Below are 23,487 nucleotides of genomic sequence, written 5' to 3'. Positions count from 1 at the left end.
TCCAGCACACCTGCCACCCTTCTCCCCCCGGGGCCATGACAGGCATTGCTAGTGGATCTCAGGCCTCTTTCCTGCTGCACCTGAGCTTTTCCCGACTCCTCGGTGAAGCTGCACCAAGGGGAGCCTCTTGGCCACTGGTCTCAGCTTGGGCTTCCCCAAGGCCCACACGGAGGCAAGGACCATATGGGACTGGAAGTGAATGACCAGAAAATGCTTCCAGGAAAGGGCCCAGAGGCCAGTGAGGCTGGAGGGTGAGTTGGGCTCACCCCTGCGTGGTTCTGGAGACAAAGTCACGCCCCTGCCTTTGTCAGGGGTTGGGGACTGAAGTATCTGTGGCTCCATCAGCCGCCATTAGCTTTGGCACAGCTGGCCTTTGGTCTCTTTCTGTGGTCGGGCCGTCCTGAGCATCAGGGTGTCCAGTGGCTCCCCTGGCCTCCACCCCACTAGATCCAGTCACACTCCTCACACAGCTGTGAGGCCAAGACACTGCCAGACTTCATCGTGTCCCCTGGGGTGCAGGTTGGTCCCTGGTGGAGTGGCAGGGGCAGGTCAATGCCCAGGAGTGCCCAGTCCCCTGGAAGCAGAGCTGGTAGAGCCTGGTGCCCTCCTGGGCGGAAGGGTCTTGAGAGGCCACTCTGAGGGCTCAGATGAGGCTGCTGGAGCTGGCGCTCGTGGAGTAGGAAGCCCGCGCTGCCTGTCCCCTGCTGCCTCTCATCCTGGTCACACTGCCCATCTGCCGCCCCCTCTCGGCTCCCACAGCTCACAGGCTGCCTTCTGGGTCAGCCTGTGAATCAAACGGTCGTCAGAACCACTTGGCAGCACTAGCCCCATGTCTGATCCCAGCTGATCTGACGTGGGCGCTGGACGATGCTGCCGCCAGGGTTGAAAAACGAGCTCCCAGGACTGGGCGTGGCTTGCAGGCCCAGTGCCAAGGGGAAATGTGTGTTGAAGATGTGACCAGGATTTCAAGATGGCGGCAGCAGAGCGCTCAATGGCGCGGAGTCCCGCTTGACCGCACGTCATGGAGCGCTCTGCCCGCTCACCAAGTGTAGAGTCCTGTGAGGCCCACGTGCATCCGGATGGTGACCAGAGCTGGTGGTAGAATCTGCAGCCTCCCCCACATCCCAGTTGGCCCAGAGGTCTCCATGGTTTGTGTCCTGCATGCCCAGAGCCCCGTTTGGTTGATTTCCATCCTGTCCCCTGCCCTGCCCTCCAGGTGCTTCACAGGGTCACCTCTCAAAACTACTTGCTTTCACGTCCTGACTCTGAATCTGCCTCTGAGGGACTCTGAAGCATGACAGGATGAGGGTCTCCACTGCTGGGTGGCCAGCAGGATGGGTAGCACCTGGCCCAGCCCTGGCGCTGAGTGCGAGACATTTCCCTTTGCTTCCCTCTTCCTGGCACCCCTCTGGCCTGGGGACACTGCCCTCGGAATGAGTCTCCCACAGCCCCTGCACCTGCTTCTAGATGTCCCCGCTGCCTTTGCCTCTGCGTGTCTTGAGCCTGGTCATGGCCTTGCTTTCCTCCACACACCCCTGGTGGGGCCGTCTCCTTTGTGCGTCTCTTCTTGCCTCATGCGCTTTTTGGTCTCTGGGTTTGCAACCTTAAATCAGCCTGTGGTTCTTTTCTCTCCTTTTTTTATGTTGGGAAGATGACGCAGCCTGAATGCTGTTTGTGTTGGTTTGTTTATCCTGTGTGTTTGTGGAGAGGCAGAGTTTACCTTGTTCTATTTGGGTCTGGAGCTGGCGGCTGGAGGAAATGGGGCAACCGGGGAAAGTCTAGAAAGATCCACCTCCGCGCCGCCAGACACAGGCAGCCGCCCTTCCCGGTGGGACTTCCCAGAGCTGTTTGGACACTCGGCTCCTCCCGTGAGGCCTGGTGTGGGGGCTCCCAGTGTCCTGATACTTCACTGCCGCCCCTGCCTGTTTTTCCTGACGTGGGGAATGGAGGTGACCCAAGAGTGACAGGGGACAGGAAACAGGAAAGGGAAGCTGGAAGTCCAAAGATCGGACGATTTCCAGACGGGGGCAGTTTGGGGTGGTTTGACGGCCTGAATCCACAGTCCCCAGGTCCTTCGGGGGGCAGGCTGTGGAGGTGCCTAGGGCCTGGCCAGGGTCTCCCTTGGCCAGTCTGAAAGACCAGCCTGTGACTTGGAGCGGCTCCCAGGGCTGCGGTAGAGCTGGAGGGCTGAGGTGCCCAGGGGACTGGGCCGTTTCCGAGGTGCTTTCCCAGCAGGAGACGCATTTGCTCTTCTTCCTGAATCCCAGGAATTATTGGAAGGGAATTCGGCCGGCGAGGCTGGCATCCTCCTCTCTGCAGAGGGCCTGGAGGCACCATGCACCGTCCACGTGTCCTCCAGGCTCCCTCTGCTCCCCTGGGTGCTGGGTGCAGGGCAAGTGCAGTTGTGTTTTGCCAACGAGGAGCTTAACATGGGTGGGGGACGAGGGGGAACCCTAAGAACAGCTTTAGCTCCCCTGAAATGTGGCCTTGGGGCCGCAGGGGGGATGTGGGTTCTGAGGGTGTCCAGTCCCTGGGGAGCTGTAGGTGGGGGTCAGGAATGGTGCGCCAGGCCGGGGGACAGCATGCGCCAGGCTGGTGGTGGGGTGGCGGCTGGCACAGAGGAGGGCCCGAAGGCGGCGGGGCGGGCAGAGTGTGCATCGAGAGGGACAGGCCCTCTGCAGCCCCGTGTGCCCCCTGGAAGTTGGGCAGTGCCTCGCTCTCTCCCTGCGGTTTCTGGGTCGGTTGCTCAGTCTCCTAACTGTAGAACGCCAAGGCAGCTTGCGTGTTACCCGGAGCTCGTGGGGTTGAGGCAGCGTGATTTATCCTGTGCAGGCTGCCCCGAGGAGCGAGCGGCGGCTGAGAGGTGGAGGAGGGGCCCGAGGCTCCTCCAGGGGCACCCTTGGCTCACTTCTGCCGGGGGGGGTCCGGGCGCGCTCCCTGGCCACCGGCTCCCGATGACAGCACCTCACCTGGGGCAGGGCACCAGCACCTACTGTCCAGGTGTGTGACTCCGCACGCTCCCTGGATCTAAGGTCATTGCTTCTGGAACCAGGGTCTGCACCATGTGGTAGTGAGCTCCTTGCTTTAGGGCTGGGGTTGGGTCAGTCCAGTGGTGAGATTCACGTTACATGGGGGTCTGCTCCAAACAGCTGGGGCCTTGAGCCCCTGGCACTGTGGTGGCATCTAGTCATCCCCAGAACCATCCTCATTGTCATCCACATTTCATAAACAAGATAGCCTCCAGATAGAGGTCAGGCTGCCCAGGGCCTCTCCGCTGGGACTCCACTCCTGCTTTCCTCCACTCAGAGCTTGTGTGTGATGCCTGCCATCCCAGGTCACCCAAAGTGTGACCCAAGGACCACCCTGGGACACCCGCACAGAAAGGATGCGCGTTCCACCCAGACATCTGCTCGCTCGCTGGCAGCTCGTCCCGATGGGGCGCGCTCTCCGTGTCCCGTGATTCCCTTCCCTCCCAATTCCCTTCCCTCCCGACGCCCCACCTGTCATAGCACAGCTGGAGAGCTTCTAGACCCCCTCTGTTGCTGGGGTACACATTTCTTTGCAGCAGGACTTGTCAGGGCCTTCAAGTGCTAATGTGCCCTGGAAGTCCCCTGAGAAGCAGTGTGTCACCCGGCGTTCCCAACTGCATTTAACTACAGAGACTTGTTGACTTCTAATGTGTCTTTTGAGACCTCCATGAGCTCTAGACCCTTCCTGTTGCAACTGGGGCAACTGAGGTCCAGGACTTGATGGCCCTGACCACAGCAGCCTCCTGGGTGCTGGACAGGGGTGTCCTATTCCCTCCGCACATGCCCGGTGGGCTCCCTAGACGTGGGGCCGGCTGGACCCTGCAGTGGTGGACGGCCGTGGACCGCCCAGCTCCGTCCGCTTTGTGTGCGTTTCCGCCTCCTCCCCGGAGACCTGATTCTAGCCTTCCTGGATGCGCACAGCCTTGAGAAAGTGCTTCAGAAAGCTCCGGCTCCCTGGCTTCACCCTCCTGTCTCAGGGGCAACTGGTGGAAAGGCAGGGCATTCCCTGAAGTCGATGATGGGTGCTCCCAGCCCGGGCACAGGAGGGCACCCTGGCCCAATTCAGCGATCTGGAAGCCTCCGGTAGCCAAGGCCAGCTTCCTCCGGGGCCCTTTGACCTGCTCCCGCACTTCCCTGCAGGCCGGTGTCTGCGCTGGCCCGACCGCCCTTCCAGCCACAGCGGCTCAGCCCTCACCTCTTGTGGCCGCTCTCCCCTGATGCCTCTTCTGAGGAATGTTCTGGGGCCCAGCAGCAGTTCACAGCAGTGTCCCGTTTCCAGAGCACAGAGCGAGGGTGCCGGTCAGCGCAGGGAGAACCTGCCTGAAACTCCCCGTGCCACTCGGCTCTGGACTTCCCCTGCCACCTGCCGTCTCCTGCTGGTCTCGCTCACCCCGCTGCCCAGCCTCTCTTCCCTCTGCCAGGAGTGTGTCCAGCCCCCCGTCTGCCTCGGCCCTGCACGTCCTTCTGGTGCTCACAGAGTGTCCTCTCACGCACCTGCGCCAGGGCCAGGCCTTCCTTTCTCTTCCCCACCCAGGGGACCCCTCTGTCTGCGCTGGGTCCGGTTTTCATGACTTGCCTTTGTGCCGTGATACGCTCCCAGCTCTGGACCCAGGACCCCGCCTCTCTCGCTCCTCGCAGAGCCAAGGACTAGAGGATGTCAGGGGAGGCTGGAGCCTTACTGCCGATTCAGTGTGCTCTCCTGCAGCGCTGCGGGTCTGGGGTCTGAAGTGGGTCTCCCTGGTGCCCCACGCCATGGGCTAGAAGGGCTGGGGGCCTTCTGCAGGCCCTGGGAGGATCTGCCTCCTGGCCTTGTCCAGGCAGGACAGGCCACCTCCTCCTCAGCTGGGGCTCATGCCCCCTGGCCTCTGCTGTCATGGCCACCTCCCCTCCTTTGCCTCCTGCTCATGAGGACTTCTGATATGACGCTGGGCCCATCTGGATAATCCGGAATCTTCTCTCAGTTCAAATCCTTCCTTCAATCCCACCTGTAAACCCTTCCGGCCACATAAGATGGCGCACTCAAGGGTCTGAGCCTGCCCTGGGACCTTGGAGGGGCATGTTATGCTGCCCACCTCGTAATATGAAGCCCGCTTTCCTTCCTGTGGTGACCGGGCCTCTTGACATGGGGTGCTCACATCCTCCACCTGCCTCCCCTAACCCTGGGTGGGCGGACGCACCCTGTGGCTTTCTGCCTGGGCCTGTGCACACTGGCCGAGGACACCTCACTCCTGGCCTGTCCCACCTCGTCTGTTAGATGGGATCGGGATTGTAGCAGTGTTGGAGGTGGGAGGACGGGGACTGCCGCCCTGGGACCTGGTGCTAGGTGCCTCCCAGAGAGCCTGTAGACAATGCCGAGTGTCCCTCTAAGCCCAGCTTCACCTGCTCCCTGTTGGTGGTGGGCTGCATCTGAGTCCCTGGGGAGTTCGACAGGGGTGTGGAGAGCCATGTTTTCATTACACCACCCGGATTATGGCCAAGAACTGGATTCTGATTCCCGTTCGGTCCCCGGCAGTCTGCACACAAGATGGAACCCCGTTGCCCCAGGGTCTGCAGAGCCCAAGACTGAAAAGGCTGCAGTGGTTCCCGGGTCCTGTTCAACCCACCAGGCCCTGGACACCCACTGACTGGCAGGAGGCACAGTCCCCACAGCCCTGAAGCCGGGCCCTGCGATGGGAGGTGGACCGTCCTGAGTGACAAGGCAGCGTGGGCGCTGCAGGACCCAGATGGAATCCACCTTTCCTGTGGCCTCTAATTATAGCTGGAGTGCCCAGGGCCAGGGACGTCCTCAGACTTCAGACTCAGCTTGGTTTTCAGGGCTGGTGTCAGGGCTGCCTTCCCTGGAGTCGAGCGCGTGCGCGTTTGGCAGTTCCTCTGAGGTCCTGGTTTGAGGGGTGACACCTCGATCCCACGGTGGAATCTTTCTCTGCCAGAGGGAGGTCCTGGGTGAAGGCCCTTGAGGTCACAGCCTCTAAATAGCCTCAGTAGCCAGAAAGTAAAAAAAGGACTTCCCTCCTACACTCGAGATTTTAAAATACCCACTTTCCATGGGGTAGAACTTTCCAGGGGAAGTGGGCCGAGCGGGCTGGAAACTGCAGCATGATGGGCGGCTCCTCCCGCCGCCCCCGGGGTAGGTGCAGCCCACTCACGCCCCGGGCCCAGGCTGGCGGATTCACATCAACCTCGCCAGGGTCTGGGAGTGGGGGTCCGCAGAGGCTCTGGCAGAGCTGGGCAGAGCGGGTCAGAAGTGGACCTGGGTCTTGCCACCCCCTCTGTACTCAGAAGCAGTGTGGGGAAGGGGCAGGAGCGTCCTCCAGCGGGACCCGGCTGGGCTGCGATGTTTCGGCGAGCTCGGGGGAGAGGGCCTCGCTGTCCACGCCCAGGCGGGGGACAGGTACTTGCATGATGGCGCTCTGAACTGGGGCTTGTTTCTCTCTTACCCATTTAGAAGATCCGGCATTGTTGAAACGCGATTTACCTGCCATCCCAGGCCCTCTTGCTGGGCGTGCGGGTCAGTGGTTGGTACTTTCAGGGTTGTGTGCACACGGTGGCACTGTGGCACCTTAGATCACGTGCCTCACCCCGGAGGCCCAGACCCGCCGGCACCCTGCCCAGCCCTGGACCCTCTGCCCGCCTCCGGTCTCAGTGGACCCCTGTGCTGCCCTGTTGTACAAACGGAGCCAGCGATGCGTGGCCTTCTGTCTCCCTTCTTTGGCTGAGCCCGCGATGTCGGGCTTTGTGTTGTACCCGTGCCAGGACGTCCCGCCTTCTCGCTGCCAGATGATACTCCGTCATGGGATTCACCGTTTTCTTTGTCTTTTCATCAGTCAGTGCCTTTAAGCTGGTTCCACGTTCCTGCTGCTGTGCATGGTGCAACGGACGTTTGTGTGTGGGATTTGGCCTGGGCGTCAGTTTGCACTTCTCTTGGTCGGTAGAGTTAGTTGGCCATTTGGTAATAACGCCTATGTTTCACCTTTGAGAAACTGTCCGGCCGTCTTCTAAGTGACCGCACCATCTCCCCTCCCGCGGCCAGCGTGTGGGTCCACGTTCTTCACATCCTCCTGAATGCAGTCGTGTCTGAGCTTCTCATTCTGACCTCCCAGAGGGTGTGGCGTGCCTTCTCGTAGCTCCACTTACATCTTCCTAACAGCTGGTGGTGTCCAGCATCTTGTCACGTGTCCCGGGCCGCCTGTGACACTTCCCTAGCGCAGCGTCTGCTCAGTGGTCTGCGCAGCGTCGGCTACACGCTGGCTGTACTGGGCAGCTTTGGAACGTCCCTTCTTCCTCTTTCTGGCTAAAGTGAGGAGGGGTCACTGTTGCTGGCGTGGAGAGCCTGGTGAGAGCGGTGCTGCCGCCTGGCGTGAGGACCAGGAGAGCTCTCGCTCCTCCTTTGACTTCTTTCCTGCCTGCTCAGCTCTTGAAAGTCTCCATTTCTTCTCACGCTGATCTGAGCATTCGTCTTAGAGACGTCTAAGACACACTCTGTTTCACGGCCCCTTTTCCCGACTCTGCGTTCCCTCATCACCATGTGGAGCGACAGGTCCTGCCAAGTGACTGTGCAGGGCTTCTTGCCTTGGATGTGCCGTGATGTCTTGGCCAGTCCCTAGGAGGTAACTTTGGCCTTTGTATCATAAGCTGTGACCCTCGTTTGGATCTGTCTGCATCTGGCCACCCAGGTAGCAGCTCGAAACGTTTGCTGTATTGCTGGTGATTTGTGCAGGGCTCAGCCAGTGGTTCTTCTGCTCCGGGTGGGCAGTGCCTGCATGGCCCCTGAGGAGGCGAGACCGCCCACACTGGCCCTGGCCGGGGCTGCCTGGCTCCTCCCTCTTGGTCCCTTTGCAGACCCTCACCCTCTGTGGCCTCTGCTCTCTCCCCTCGGGTGGGCTCCGCCTTCACCATTGCAGTTGGGCTTCCCATGCAGTGACTTCCCAGGGGCAGAACCAAGACCTGCTCCAAGCCTTCATGCCCCTCGACCAGCAGGGTTCACTCCCTGGGTCCTCCAGGCACAGTGGACCTCAGAGATGGGCGCAGACTCCACAAGAACGGCATGGGGGGGCAGACAGCAGGATGTGCCGGTGGTCCTGTGTTCAGACAGCCTCGCACAACTGCAAACATCCTTACACATTTGTCTGGCAAGTTTTGGGGTCAGAGGTGAGCGGTCCTTGGATGGATGCGTGGCATTTTGAGGGTCTTGGGCAAGCCGTGTAACCTCTGGAGCCCACCTGGAATTCCTGCAGTGTGGCAGGGAGAGCCACATCCCCGGCTGCACCCCCCGACACCAGGAGCGCTGGCCTCTGTGGCCCGGCTAGCCTTCCTTCCTTCTCCCCAGTTGTCCACAAGAATGACCTTGTCCCTGCTCTGCAGAGGAGCAGACCGAGGCCCAGGACCAGCTCTTCCCTGCCCCTGGACCTGCGTCCCTCGGCCATCTGCTGCACCCCACGTGCTGTGAGGCAGCAGGACTCGCGCTGGCTGGTCTCTGGCCCTCAGCAGACGGCGAGCTAACGCGTTGGCTTGCCTTCCGTACTCGTTTGCCAGCAGATCCCCTGTGCGGGCCTGGTCCTGCCGAGAACGAGGCCTGCCCTGTGGGCTCGTGGCCTCCCCTTCCCCCGCCACGATCCTCTGTGTGACCGGCCCACAGCCTTACCAGGGTCTGGAGCTGTGGGGGAGAGTCAGAGAACAGTCTGGAAAGCACCTGGGTTTTCAGGAGTGGCAGAGGGGGAAGAATCCCTTCCTGTTCCTTGGGATGCCTTCCCCACCCTCCGCTCTCCCTGGGCTGGGTCAGGGAGGCTGTTGTGTGCAAGGTAAATAAACCTGTCACAAAGCGCCCATTCAGGGCTCTCCTGTCGTGAGGACGGCTGCTCTTGTGATGGTGCCCAGACATGCAGTCCCACCTGGGCTCCCTGTGTCCAGCCTCACGCCTGCAGGTGAAGCCAGTGTCCAGCACACGTGGTCCGCCTCAACAGGACTCCCCTCTCCTGCGCCTTCGGAGAAGGCCCGGCCTGCAGGCGTGCCTGGGACACACTGCGCACCGTGGCTGGGGGCCGGGAGCCGCCTCGCTCCGCTGGTGCGGGTGAGTCAGCGCTAGCCTGCGGCATCTGGCCTCGGTGTCCTGGCCTGTGATGAGAGCGCTCAGTATCGTCTGGCAGGGCCTCCGCTGCGCAAGGCCTAGTGCTGTTCCCTCAGTTACCGTTCATTGTTTTACTGTCCACGCCGGCCCGTCCAGATATCTGGTCACATTTTCCTGCAAATAACGATTTTCCAGCAGAATCACCGCCCAGGTTTGTGACTTCTGTGCTAAGGTGTGGATGTTTCCTGTGGGGCCTGGGAGCCGGCTCAGTGGGGAGCCTGTTTTGACTTGGATGTGCCTGCTGCCATCTGTGTGTTGTCCAGAGCAGCTAACTGGTGCACTGATGGTCTTGGGAACTCTCCAGGGCCAGGAAAGCCATCAAGGCACACTGGAGATGAAGACAGAGGAAATCCTTGTTTGAAAGCCATGTGAACACCCCCAAGCAAGTCCTGAAATGACTTCTAAAAGGGCCCTGGGAGGAGCAGAAGTAAATAAATGGGCCTGAAAAGCTGACCCGTAATCTCGATTCACATTGGAGAAGAAACACAGGGACTTTAAAATCCCAGGTGGCTCTAGGGAGACGTCTTTGCTGCCGGAACCTTTCTGTGTTATGGGCCTCTGGCAGGTCAGGAGGAGCTCCGCTGTGGCTGGCTGGGGGTGACCTTGTCTGGTGTGCGCTGTTTCGTTGGGTTCTGAGATCAGCGGCCACAGAGCATTCACACACCGGTGCCATTGTCTTAGACCATTTGTGTTCCTTTGACAAAAGCAGAGCCACTTTTGAGCCTGGGTGATTCTAACGAGTTGGAATTTATGGTTCATGGTTGGAGGCTGGGAAGTCCCAGGCCAAGGCATCGGCAGGCTGGGCGTCTGGCCAGGGTCCGTCTGCTTCAAGATGGCGCCTCGTTGTGTGTCCTCATGGGGTGAAGGGAGGGAAGACCAAGAGGATGAGCTCCCTCCCTGGAGGCAGGGCTAATCCACGTATGGGGGAGTCCTCCTGGCCTAGGCACCTCTGAAAGGTCCCACCCCTCAGTACTGCCACCCTGGGGATTAAGTTTCAGCAGGAGTTCTGGGAGGGACACTAATATTCAGACCAGACCAACGATGGAATTCAACACTTTCTGAATCCAGTTCCAGGACTGTTGAGTATTACTTAAAAAGTGGGATTTTAGGGGCACGGGGTGGGGAAAAGTCCTACCTCCCCCTCCTGGAACTGGTGTGATGTGCCCCCGTACCACAGAGTGTGACCTGACCAGCCAACTAAATTCTGACTCCAGACTTCTGGACAGAGAGATATAAAGAGGGGAAGCAGCTCAGGCTCTCTCCTTCCAGCCTGCACCATTACACCGCCTGGTGCGCTCTTTCTGAGCCTGGTTCTTCAGCCCTGTTTGGGCTTCCCTGTGGCCTGTTCATCCCCCAACACATTGCTACTGCATTCCGAGTTAAACTAATTCGAGTCGCTGGCTAATACAAAGACTTGTTTCCTGTGCTGTGCTTGTTGATGCGCTTGGCGAGTGTCCAGTGCGCTGTGGCTTGCTGCAGTCGTCATTCAGCTGCCGCACTCAGAGGTCTCCAGGCTGACGGGGGTGATGACTGGGGATGATTGGCAGTTCTTTAGTAGGAAGAGGGGACTGGGGAGCACCTGAGACATGTGCCTCATCCAGATGGGCATGTGCTGCTTGGTTGCAGCAGGTTTAGTGGGGTGTTTTGTAATGAGCTACACCAGAGCCACGGTAATGTCCAGAAGCTCTGTCTTCTCGTGACGTTGCAAGCTTGGGCTTGCAGGCAGCCTGGTTGGGTTCCACCTACCTGGACTCTGTCCCAGTGGCATAACCCTGGGTAAACAACTCCACCTTTCTGAGCCTCAATTCGAGATCTGAACAATGGCATGGGCAAGATTATTCACCCTGTAGAGTTGTTGTAAGACTCAATGAGAGGACGCTGGTCAGGCCTTTCAACCCAGAGCTTGGCATGTGGTAAGTGCTCAGTGAAGAGTTGCTGCATCCCGCATCTTTTTGTATTAGCAGAGAAAATTCACCTTGATTCCAAGGAAATTGAGTTCACTCCAGGGATGACAGAGACTACCAGTGCCCTGGGGTAGGGGCAGTCTGGCGTTATTCACCATCATACCCCAATGCCAGGCACAATGCGGGGTTCCAGTTTAACTGACTGTTAAAGTTTAACTGACTGTTGAAGGACCCAAAGTATTAAAACTGAGTCTTCATAATTAAATGCTCATAAGAGATCTTATGAAGATCTTGTGTGCAGAATATATCTACCCACCTCTCCATCCACTCATCTCCCTATCCAAACATCCAGCCACCCATCCATCTGCCAGTTTCCCCACCTACCCACCCACTCATTCACCCATTCACCCACTTACTCTTTTGTCCATCCATCCATCCACCTATCCATCTCTCCGTCCTCCATTTCCCACAGGATGATTTGTGGTCTTACCCATTTTGCTTCTGCAAGAGGTGAGGGAGAATTGAAAGGTGTTTTCTATAATACTGTGGGTCCAGGAGCCCAGCTCCCAACACGTGGTGGGCTTGTGAAGAAGCCGCGTGACCTAGAGGTGAAGAGTGTCTGCTTTGGTGCTTGGTGCCCAGTCTGGCCACTTCCTGGCTAACTAACCTTGGGCAAGTCATGGTTTTACCATGTACTAAGTGGAAAGAACATCCCCATCCCTGAGGGTCATGAGGATCACGTGAGCTGTGTGGAGCCCTGGGGATACTGCTAGACACAGGGTGAAAAAGCCAGCCACTGTCACTTTCTGTCCCCCTGTCCCTCCAAGCAACACACAGGGTTCAGGCCTCAGCTGTCTTGATTACTCTTCTTGCTAGAAGAGAACCCGTCCCCCGATACGTGGTGGAACGAGGTTACGTGGTAGCAGCTCCTGTCCCCTTTGTGTGTCTCTTTGTGATTCTTCTGTGTTCCTTCGCCCCGCCACTCCTGAGGGGGTCTTTGTGCCTGGGTCTTGGTCCGATGAACTCACTTTTGAAAAACAAGTGGGCCCCTTGGCTCTGTGTCCCACAGACTCTCCTCTCTGCTGAGCCTTGGCTGTTGGGGTAGCTGAGCAGTGACCCAGCTAACTGTGGGCCTGTGTCTCTTCTTCTCTCTCACAGGGAGTCTGACCTCTTCCTGCTCGACAGCCGCACCCTCTGGGCCTCCGAGGAGGGCTGGCTGGTGTTTGACATCACAGCCACCAGCAACCATTGGGTGGTCAACCCCAGACACAACCTGGGCCTGCAGCTCTCCGTGGAGACTCTAGATGGTGAGTCCCTGGCCACCGCCACCACTGGTGCTCGGGCATGAGGTCCTCGGCAGCGCGGGGCTGTTTGCGTCTGGAGCAGGCTTTCCCCTCTCCCACCAGCCTTTCCGTCCACACCCAAAGCAGCCGCTTCCCCTGTTCAGGAGACAGGGAGTTGGGCCACCGCCCTCGCTCACTGCTCAAAGACGGGACCCACATCAGGGGGGCGGGGGATTCCTCCTGGCAGAGATGCAGAAGTAGGGCTGCCCCAGAGCTGCTCTATCTGAACCTCACCTTGGCCAGGCTCTGAGGCACCCTGGTAAACAGCGATCCGAGTGCTGGTGCAGCTTGCCCTCCTCGCGATGCCTGCAGTCTGGGCTGTCCCGGGTCCTGGGGCACAATCATGGCACCCGTGGCCTCTTACCTGCCAGACTCCACAGTATCTCCTAGATGTTACCCGGAATGTCTTCAGACGCTGCCAGACGTCCTCTGTGGGACAGACCTGCCCCTGGCTAAGGACCACCGCTCCTGCCATAGCATCAGCTCCTTCCCTGTTACGGGTTCTGAGTCCCCAGTCCTGAGGAGTCCATTGCAGATGGGCCTCCCCAGGACTTGTCACTCCCCTGCAGCCCTCGCCCCGTGAGAAGGGCAGACAGGAAGATGAGTGGGGAGCTGGTGGCCTGCTGTGCCAATTTCTCCTTCCCACAAATGGTGTTTCCAATTGAATGGTAGCGGTTTCTGGGCATGTAGCTTCTTCCTTTCACCAGTTTTAAGGGGAAAAAATATATATATTTTTGTTTTCACTTATTTTGGAACAGGAAATACAGGCCCATGACCTCATAGTCACACAGTATGGGAATGTGTGACAGTGAATAGTTTCCCTCTGACTTCCTTCCCTCAGCTGCTGAGTTCTACTTCCCAGAGGCAACTCCTCTTTCCTGTTGCTAAATTCCTCCTTTTCAGAGATGCTGTTGGGGTGCTCGAGGGCTTACAGGTAGATTCCACTTTCCTTTTATCCTTTAAATGATGATGAGCATGTTCTTCATTTGACAGCTCATCTTGGAGATGGGTGCTGCCCGTCATCAAACAGCTTCCTAGTTTGTTTTGTGACTGCGTAGGTCCATGTGCTCTGCTCTACCTTCACTGTGTGACTTTGAACAACTTCCCTAACCTGTCAGAGCCCTGGCTTCCTCATCTCCGGCATGCAGGTGACGAGAGGGTCTGGGCATTGTTATGAGTTCATATGAGAAGAGTTTTTAAAATAGTGCCTTAATGTGCCCGGGGACTGCACAGGGATCTTGTTAAAATGCAGATTCTGAATGGGCCGGTCTGGGCGAGGGTCCTTTCCAGACAGTCCCCAGGGGATGCTGAGGCTGCAGGTCCCTGGATCATATTTTGAGTTCAGAGGACTTAGAACACGGCCTGACTACAGGACCCACGAAGGAGAGCTGCAGTTGTAGCTGTTACTGCCTTTTGGAGTGGACGCTGGGGGTTTTCCAGTCTCCTGCTCTTACAAACAGGGCTGCAGTAGCAGACTCCAGCACGCAGGTCCTTTTCCAGTGGAGCGGATGTAACTCTAGATAAATTCCTGGAAGAGACATTGCCTGTCGCCATTGCGATAGACATTTTCAATTGGCCCTCTTCAGAGGCCAGTCGTGTGCGCGCTTACCTACCTGTGAGGGAGCCTGCTTACTCCTGGCCGGCTCAAGGTCTCAGGCTTGCCCGTCCTGGCTGACCTGAGGAGGACAGATGGCACCTGGAGGTCACCTTGCTCCTCTCCTGGTGAGGTGAAGCGTTTCTTCCTCCAGGCCTGGTTTCCTCTGCACGTGCTGTTCTTACCCCTGCCGTCTGTGGATCCAGACACCAGAGCTGGTTTAATCACCATTTCCTCGACCGTTTCTGGACTCTGCCTCTTTTCCTTCCTCTCTGGGGCCACCGCTTTAGTCTGGAGCTTGGGGAAAAAATAGCCAGAATCTTGGGGCTGATGTAATGAAAGTGCCCCTGATGTACATCTTCTACCTCTTTCTCAGCAACAGGGCAGTAGAAAGTGAGGAGTGGGAACAATTTCTAAGGCCTGTGGGGGTCTAGGTGTGTGTCTGTCCAGAATGCCCCCTCTGCCTGAGTTTCAGTACCCTCAGCCAAGGCTGCAGGCCACACAGGAGGACCCTGCTCTCCAGGCCTTCTATCTCCTGAAGCTGCCCCCGTCCTCTCTCCTTTCTTCATCCCCTTTCCATGTCCCTGAGACTTGAGAGGGGGTTCTAGAAAGAACTGGAGTTTTCCATTGCTCTATAACTGAACCTTGCTGACCACTTTCAGCCGGTAGCCCTTTTTGGGCACCTGTGAGAGGAAAATGTTGTACACACCACTCACACACGCACACGCACGTTCTATTATATATTATTTCATACGTATGTTCTGTTGCAGTGCTGGGGATGGAACCCGGGGCTGGCTGAGCCACACCCCAGCCCGTATATTTTTAAATGCCTGGGGAAAATTGAAAGAAGGACGTCTGGGGACGGAGGTGATGTGCAGTTCCCAGTTTAGTGTCCATTGACAGCTGCGTTGCCGGGTTCATCTGTTGCTGTTCTGCCCTGGGTGGCCTGCCTGAGTGCTGTAGCAGCAAAGTCAAATGTTTGGCGCAGAGTCCAAGCTGAACAGTTATTATTTTCAGAAATGTCGTTTAAAGAAAAGTTTGCAAGCTCTGTTCTGTGCCAGCATTTCTCAAACTGTGTCCCCTACAGTGTTGATAGTGCCCTAGGGACGGGAGAAGGGCTTCGTGGTCAGTTGTGTGAGGAGTGCTGACGAGAAGCTAAACGGGATTCTCTGCAGGACCTATCAGAGCCTTTATTTTGCTAGGGTCCCTTGGGAATCTCTGGACTGGAATTATGGCGTGGAGGAATTCCAAGCTTATTTGGCAACAGAGTCCTCTGAGTCTCCTTTTCCCAAAATGCCCCTGGGGAACTATGGGGAATGGATGAAAGTGAAGTCACGAGGTGAATGGCCTTCATCCCCCTCTTCAGAGTGACTGTTTCTCTGAACTCGCAGATACCGGCTAGCCCTGCCAACTTGACCCAGGGGGTCCTGTGTGTCCGTCCTGCTGGTCCTGCTGGCTTGTGTGGCCCAGGGCTGATTTCCTCATAGGCGACGCCAACCCTGGGATCAGTTCCTCTTGACGTCAGTCCGGTGCTCCCCGCTTTCTTCCAACACCAGATTCCTTCTGCCCCCCCCCCCCCCCCCCGGCCTCCAGCTTCGGCCCCACCCGGGCTGTGGCTGAGGCTCGTCATCCGCTGAAGTCGCAGGGTGCAGGGCTCAGAGCTTGGGACTGCCCTGGCTGTAGCGCCAGCCCTGCTGTTTCTAGCCCTGTGACCCAGGGTGAGTCACTGCGTGTCCCTCATCTGGAAAATGGGGCTGATAATAGTTTCCACCTCTGGGGGTGGTTGCGCGGGATCAGATGATCTCATGCGAGTGAAGTGCTTGGTTGCTTAACACGTGCTGGCCACCAGGCACAAAGGGCATTGCCTGTCGTTTCTGGTGACGCCTACCATCACCATGCAGTGGGTGTCATTATTAATATGCCCACGGCATGGGGAGGTTTAAGCACCTGGGAGCCCTCCAGGGCTCCTCGTTCTCCAGCCCATCTGGAGACCCTCTCCATGCCTGGCGGCCTCTGGATCCTGTCTGCGGGCTGGGCACCTGTCCAGGTGCAGTGCATCCCCGGGGGCAAGTTTGGTGTGGTTACCCTGGTCAGGGAAGAACCACCCCCTCAGACCATCAGAGGCAAAAGGCCAGTTGGCTGTGCGTTTCTGGACCTTGGGGATGAGCTCAGACCAGTGAGTCCAGCATTGCTGGAGGCCAGGTGCACGGCTGGGAACATTCCGTGCTCCCCACTGTGTTGACCTCCAGGGGTGCTGATCAGGACCTCCTGAAGGCACGAGATACAGCAGGAGCCATCCCAACATGTCCCCACCAGTGGGAACCCCTGGGGATGGGCCCAGGGTGTGCCTTTTCCCATCAGTCTCTTGGGTAGCTTAGGGCCTTGCTGGGCTTGCACTGGTTTCCTGCCCATCTGGTCCCAGTGGAGTCTTGGCGCAGGCTGTGCCTGTGTCTGGGGCAAGTGGGCTCCACTTGGGTCTGGGTCCATGACTTTCCATCAGATACTTACACAGCCGAAAGCCCTGGGGTCTGCTAACGAGTCAGCGCTGGTTGTGTACCTACTGCGTGCCAGGCCCTAAGCCAGCAGCGCAGTGCCTGCCTGCCCTGGGGACCTTCTTCACCTTGACCCTGGGAGGCTCCCTGTCTTGGATGGCAGCTGGGGATGGGAACCTGGAGAGGCCATGCCAGGGCTGGCAGCACCTGTGCCTGGTCCCCACCCAGGAAGGGAGGAGCCTTGTGGCATTTGGCAGCCGCTGGGCTGCTATGCATGGAAGGAGAGGCTCCCTGGGGCCAGCTGCCCTCGGGTCTCCATTTCCTCCCATCCCTTGGGCAGGTGGCTGGTAGCCATCCAGCCAGACCCCTTCCGTCCTCCTGAGACACAGGCATCCCAGGGCTTCTGTAAGAACCTGACATTGGCCTGATGGGAGCCTGGTCACCAGGGGCTCGAGGCCCGAAGCTGGGCTTGCTCTGGCTTCCTGCCCATCTGGTCCCGGTGGAGTCTTGGGGCCAGAGGGGCCCTTCTGAGACCACCCAGGAAGCCTGTGCTGCTCCCTCTTCTCCAGCTGTGGCCCTCCTGTTAGTCATCGCCGCGTCCCAGCTGGGCTCTGCTCTGGCCAGCGTGCTGCCTGAGTGGGAGGGAGAGCCCTGTAAGCCTTCCGGGCACCCGCGTCTCCTCTCTCCTTGGAGGTGGCCGGGCTGCACACCTCACCCCCAAGGGTGGCGCCTCAGGAACAGGACTGGTTTCTGTTGGTCTTTCCCTTTGTACAGAAGAGGGGGGAGGTGACCACTGCCATGTCCTGTACCCCGGAGGGAGCTGGACAAGGCGAGTGGAGCGCAGCCCTGTCAGGGCAGGGAGGAGTGCAGAAGCCAGGCCCGAGCTGCAGGGTGCCGGGTGGCTCCAGGGTCCCCGGCGTTCTCCCTGCCTGTCCCTTTGTCTGCTCCCTGGACACAGCGCCGCTGCTGTGCCTGTGGTCAGTAGGAAGAGGGTGAGCTCTGGAGGCCGCTGAGCCCTGGGCCGCACCACCTCTGTGCCCGTGGCCTTAGGTTCGGTGGTCGTGTTTTGTGATCACCGTCGATTCGTTTGGTCCTCACACTGACCCTGCCTGGGGAGCCCCGTTGTTACCACCTCATTATGCTAACCAGGAGACTGAGGCCGAGAAAGAGGAGGAATTGACCAGTCCAGGTGGACTGGATGGCCCCACTCCAGTCTCCTTGCTCTTCACCGGAATGTGGTCACCGGGAGCCAGGTGTGGGTGGGGCTCGAGGGGCAGTGCCTGGCAGGGTCAGCTGGACGTGTGCCCGCACATGCTGGGTCCTACTGGCTGTCCTCACTGCCCCCTTCCCTGGGAATAAAAGAACCTTTTAAAGAGCCCTCTCCAGGGCTGGCGCCCTGGACGACAGTCCGGGCAACGTGTGACTTCCCTGGACTCCTCTTCCACTAAAAAAAATTAAAAAGTGTGTTTTATGACTGTGTTGATATAAAGATGGATATAATCCTGGCTGAATTAAGCACTAAAACATTTTCTTTGATACTCAAAGTTCATGTTTTGTCTTATGTTTTAAGGGACATTAAAATATTTTCATGGACCCTAAATGTACGTTGGCTCCCGGCCCCACATGCTGGGACGGGAGCAATGTGGATCTCTCCGCTGCCACATCTGGTTGTTAGCAATGGCTTGCTGTATCTGACAGCCTCTTGGCTCATGTTGGAATCACACATATTCACTCAACAAACAGCCTGAACAAGACCAAGGTTTGGCTGTCACGGGGCTCACGTTCTCCCAGGAGGAGGCAGTGAGCGAGGGTCCGTGCTGCAGGAGAGGGTGTGCCCGGAGTCCTGCGTGCTGCTGAGAGGCCTTCCTGCTGCCCTGCAGGCCAGTAGCCCACTCTCCTGGTGCTGCTTTCCACCTCCAGAGTCTGCTGTAGAAGCACCTGCCCCTTGGTTCCCGAGCGGAGGACTCCAGCTTCCTGTCCTGGCCCCTGGGGTCCCTCCCCACCCTCCCTGTTCACAGAAGAAATCACTGCGAAGTGCAGGAGGGGGTGCTGTCGGCCTCTCCAGGAAGAGGTCTGGTGGCCCATCCGCCCTCTCCCTCGTCCTTAGGGACCCATTGCTGCAGCACCTGCTGTGGCACATGTCCTCCAAGGCCAGGCAGCATCTCCTCCCGCCCGGCTCTGCCTCCGGAAGGCGGCCGGCTCAGATGTGTGCTCCAGCTGGACGTGCGTGTCCACCGCCCTGACCTCTGTCCTCCATGCGCGTCGCACTCCTCCACCACTGCAGAGGTGACCGGGTGCGACAGAGGGACGCTGAGGGGTTGGCGGGCATGCCCCAGGGAGGAAGTGGAGGCGAGCCGCTGGCCTGGGTGCCGTCAAGCCGGCTGCCGACCTCCATCCTCGGGCAGCTGGCCCCCAGGTGCCGTTGCTTTGTGATTTCTTCACTTCCTGTTTGTCCAAAAGCTGGAGAGGGAGCCAAAACAGAGGCCTGATGACCCAGCAGCTGGGATGGGTCCTCCAGGGCTGGGCGGGCAGTGGTGGTGAGGACGGAAGTGGGTCACTGGGGCCAAGCAGATGTTGCAGTGTTACCGCGTTCTCACTTGTTACTGGAGCTGTGGTTCATCAAGAGAAGTGGTAGGAATTAAAGTGTTTTCCACCATTAATGAGGAACACTCTCGTGCTGTGGGCCTCCGAGGGGCAGCTGATGGCCTCGGGCCTGGAAAACAAAGGGACCACAAGAGAGCCAAGACTGCCTTTTCCAGGTTGGGCTGCCAGGGGCTCCCACTGTGCTCCCTGCCTGCCCTCCGGGATCTCTCCCAAGAGCCTGCTGGCTGCCCTGGACTGGGCTTGCTGGTTCTCATGCCACTGCCCCGCCTGTGGGTGGGGCTGAGGGGCACCTGCTGGACCCTGCTAGACCCCTGCGTCTGCCTGACTCAACTCTGCCAGCCTTTCCACCATGTGGTGGTGGATCCTTCCCACAGGCCCTCACAGCCAGGCCTGGCATCCTTTCTGGACTGGGGGGGTCCCCTCCCAACATCTGCCTGGACTCTGACGGATGATGGGGTGAAGTGTGCTCAGTCACCTGACCCCCGTGTGGGCTTGCCTCTGCCTGCCGATGCCGTGCGTGGGCCACAACAGACTTCCCTCTGTGACCTTGCCTCGCCTGCTGCGAACTTGGGTCACAATTCCTACGTGGACCCTGCTTACCCAGTGCCTGGCACTGAGCAGATGCCCAGTAAATGTTTTTTTTATTTTCATTGAGGACGAGTAATGGAGAGAATGGACTATACCTAGAGGCTCATGATGGAACCCGGGAGTGTCCTAGCTCGGGACGTGGATGGTTTCCTTTACAAGTCTGGAAGTGAATTGGTCTGAGGTTGGTTGAGAGGGAGCTGGCAGGTGTCTTCTGTGGTGTTCCCTCAGTGGGAAAGCAGCCAGAGACCATGGTGCACACAGTGTGCACTGGCAGGATTCCAATAAAACTTTATTTGGAAAAGCAGGCAGCAACTGGACCTGACCTGAAGCTGGTTTGCTGACCTGGGCGAGAGAGTCATCAGAGTCAAGACTGTCCCCTCTGGCCTTCATCCCGAATGTGCTAGTGTTTTGTCCTGGGGCACATCACTCACCGTTGACAAGAGGGCTGCCTCCATGTCCCCAAGGATGGAGAAAGGCAGCCTCTGGTGGGCAGGGTAAAGGACATTCATCTCCCCTGTGCCTGCCTTTTAGGAGGAAGGCACTTCCAGAAGCCTGCGGTTCCTGACCCCAGAACGAGCCACCAGCGAGCAGGGAGGGTGGAGGAGGGAGAATGGGACCAGGGCTGGGCATGGCCGTGGGTCTGCAGCTGCTTCTGCCTCACTGCCTCTCTGGGCCTGCCCTCTGCACTCAGCCTGAGCCACCAGGGCCGGGCCCGGCACACGCCTTCCTGGCCCCTTCAGACTGCAGGCGTGGAGACGTGGGACTCCTGTGGGGCTGAGGGAAACGGGCGGCATGGGGCATGGCTCCCGCTCCACACCGCAAGTCAGGAGAGGGTGGCTCTGATCATCGTCAGAACTGGAAGGAGCCCCAGGACCTCGCCAGGCGAATGGCTAAGTGACCGTGGCACCTGCAGCGCGGGGAACCCTGGGCGATGCAGAGGACAGAGCACGGGACTGGCACCACAGAGCTGGTTGTCATGCAGGCTGATGGGTCTCACTGGAGGCTGGAGGAGGCGGGTTGCAGGAAGGTCTCAAACGGACAGCCAGAGGGAGGTGCCAGAGGGAAGGCTCTCCCAGGACCTTTGCCTCCCGGGGGCGTGTGCAATGTCTGAAGGCATGTTTGGTTGTCACGGCTGGGGGCGCTGCTGCTGAGCCCCCTGCTGCAGTGCACAGCAGGGCCCCCACGGTCATTGGGCCCACTGTCCACAGCGCGCACTCTCTCTGGCTGCCCCACGGGCCTGGCGTTTGTCTCCACTTTCTGCTTCCGTGAGTGTCGCTGCTGTGAACACTCATGTACAACTGGTCATCTGCCCCGGGCTCAGTTTCCCTAGGCGTGTGCGGAGGAGCGTTGTGCCCTGGAGGAATGTCGGTGGGTCACGGGTCACTGCCGGGTTGGCTTCTGTGAGGCATTGCCAGCCTCCTTTCTGTGTCCGTCTTTGTTGAAGGCAAGTGAACCTCTGCTGGGGTGTCTTTCAGCCATGCCTGCTGAGGGTCTGCTCCTCACTGGGCCCAGCAGGACCTGCACCTACGTCCCCTGTCGTCAGTCACTGAGAAAGGGACAAGAACAGCCCTGAGAACCAGCCAAGACTCCATCACCTGGGGCCGGTGTTCATCTTGCTGGCCGACTCGAATTCGCCTCTGGTGTGACCCCATGTCTTGGTGATGTCGTGAGAGACCCTGTCTCTCTGCTGCTCCTTCTGGTCGGCTTTGGTTGACACGGCCTCCCTGTGGCTGGTCCTAGGACTCTATGCATCTCTCTTCCCTTTGTAGAGAGAAAATTACTTCTGAGGGTAGAGTGAGAAGTTTTCTCTTGCATTCGCTGACTGAATTGGGTCACATATTCATCCCTGAGCCAGTGACTGTTCCAGAGGATTAGTAGCCTCTTATTAAGCTGCAGGTCCCACCCTCGAGGCCAGGTGGAGTCGGATTATGGCTCAGCTGCCTAGATGAAGTGGTTGGTCACCAGGTGGAGAGATGGGCAGGGCTTCTGCAGATGAGGAACTCGAGGCCCTGCAGGTGATGTGTCAAGCCCTTGCAGCTCTCCTCTGTCCCCTGTCCCACCTTTGCTCAGCTGATCCTGTGGGTTCCTAGCCAGGCCCTCTCGCCGTGGTGCACTCTGTTCCAGCGCTTGGACTTAAGGTGTCTGGAACAGCACCAGGTTTTCAGGTCAAGTATTTTTATTTCGCCCTAAAAGCCTTCCAGGGGGGAAGCACGATTCCCAGGGGCTCAGCTTTAATGGTTTCTTTTATAGAATCATTCAAGTTATAGGTGGATGAACTCAAGGAAACCTTGCTCAAGAATGCAGGAAAGCTGGCGCTTAGAGGGGTGGAGGCCGGGCTGCGGGGACGGAGCGGGTCTGCTCCTTTAAACATGAGCTGTTGAAAAGCAAAGCGACCCCCCGGTGCCGATCTGGTCTTGAGAGATTTCCTTGACTCCTGGCCTGTCTGGGGGACTCCAGGTGGAGTTAATTCCAGATGTGGACAGGGCAGGGCCCTCTGGGGCCGTGGTTCTTGTGGCCTTGACCCCTCTCATCTGACTTGGGGGCATCCTAGCTATGGTGGTCAGAGTCCTCAAGAGTCCTGATGCTGGGTCAGGCACAGTGGCACAAGCCCCTAATCCCAGTGACTCATGAGGCTGAGGCAGGAGTATCAAAAGTTTGAGGCTAGCCTCAGCAACTTTCTAAGATCCTATCTTAGAATTTCAATAAATAAATAGGATTTGGGGTGTAGCTCAGTGGTAAAGTGCCCTGGGTTCAATTCCCAGCAGCAAAAGGAAGAAAAATGATTCCAGATTCTCCCTCAGTCTGACCTGGTTCATGTTCTGCATTGTGGCTCCAAGTTGCATGTCCTTGGGGGAAGCACGCCTCCACCCTAGCTGTCCCCAGCAGTCCCTGGCTGTCCCCACGTCAGACAGGCTTCGTTTACATCTGATGCTTCTTTCCCCCTTGGAACATGTACCCCGCCCAGAGCTGACACTAACTATGATTTCCAAGGGCCTCGTCATTGTCCGAGCCCAGAAACTGACAGCTGTGCTCAGGCCCTGTGTCCGATTGTGGGCAGAGCACAGGACCTGGGGACCCTCCCTCCACTGGATGGTCCCGTGTCCTCCTGGTGTCCTGTCCTCCTGCCCAGCCCTTCCAGGTCCTTCCTTTGAGGCACCCTGTGCAGTCTCTGCCATCGCCCTCCTCATTGGGCCCAGCTCTCACACTGGTCATTCAGCACACACTGTCCCTTGGACGCCATCTCCTGTGGACCCTGCCTGTGGCCCTGAGTGAACCTTTGCCGAGCTCCTGCCGTTGCAGGGGCTCCCGGGGGTCTGGCGTTCGGGCCCGTCTTCCTCCCGGTGTGCCCGTGCCCCTGTCTTTACCTGGCCTTCCTAGGAGGGCAGCCGAGGCCGGATGGAGGCCCACCTTGGCAGTCTGGCCTTTTCTGGAATCACGTCTTCAAACACCCTATTTCCAAATAGTCACATCCTGAGGCTCTGACGGGACCTCTGGTCAACCCGGTGGACCGCTGAGGCCAAGCCTTGCTGTTGCTCACAGGACCCTGCTGCTGCCAACCCTGCCCACTGCCCCCCCAGCTGCCCCGCCCACCTCTAGACAGCTGCCAGCTCCAGACAGAGCCTTGGCAGGCTCTCCTCCTGGTGGTCCTCAGATCTCCGCTCAACAGTCCCTCTGCAGCCGTTAGGGCTGTTGGCAGAAGTGCCTACCCTCCTTGGCACCGAGCAGGAGTGCCCCCTTCCAAATCAGGTTGACCACCTGACCAACTTCGGCCATGGAAATGTGAGTGGACTGGGGTGTCACCAGTGTGG

The 23,487-nt window shown here is 58.5% G+C and overlaps 1 protein-coding gene across 1 annotated transcript in view; it reads left to right on the top strand.

Moving 5' to 3' along the window:
• Positions 1-23,487, top strand: part of BMP7 (bone morphogenetic protein 7) — a 70,290-nt gene that overhangs the window by 36,120 nt on the left and 10,683 nt on the right. Inside the window, exon 3 of the mRNA XM_079129443.1 lies at positions 12,216-12,364. Coding sequence (XP_078985569.1) covers positions 12,216-12,364 — 149 coding nt within the window. The remainder of the gene's footprint in view (positions 1-12,215; positions 12,365-23,487) is intronic.

This window comes from Sciurus vulgaris (assembly GCF_902686455.1).
Source record: "Sciurus vulgaris genome assembly, chromosome: 2".
NCBI lineage: Eukaryota > Metazoa > Chordata > Mammalia > Rodentia > Sciuridae > Sciurus > Sciurus vulgaris.
The sequence above is the reverse complement of the archived record's forward strand: the minus strand, read 5'-3'. Positions and strand labels throughout refer to the sequence as shown.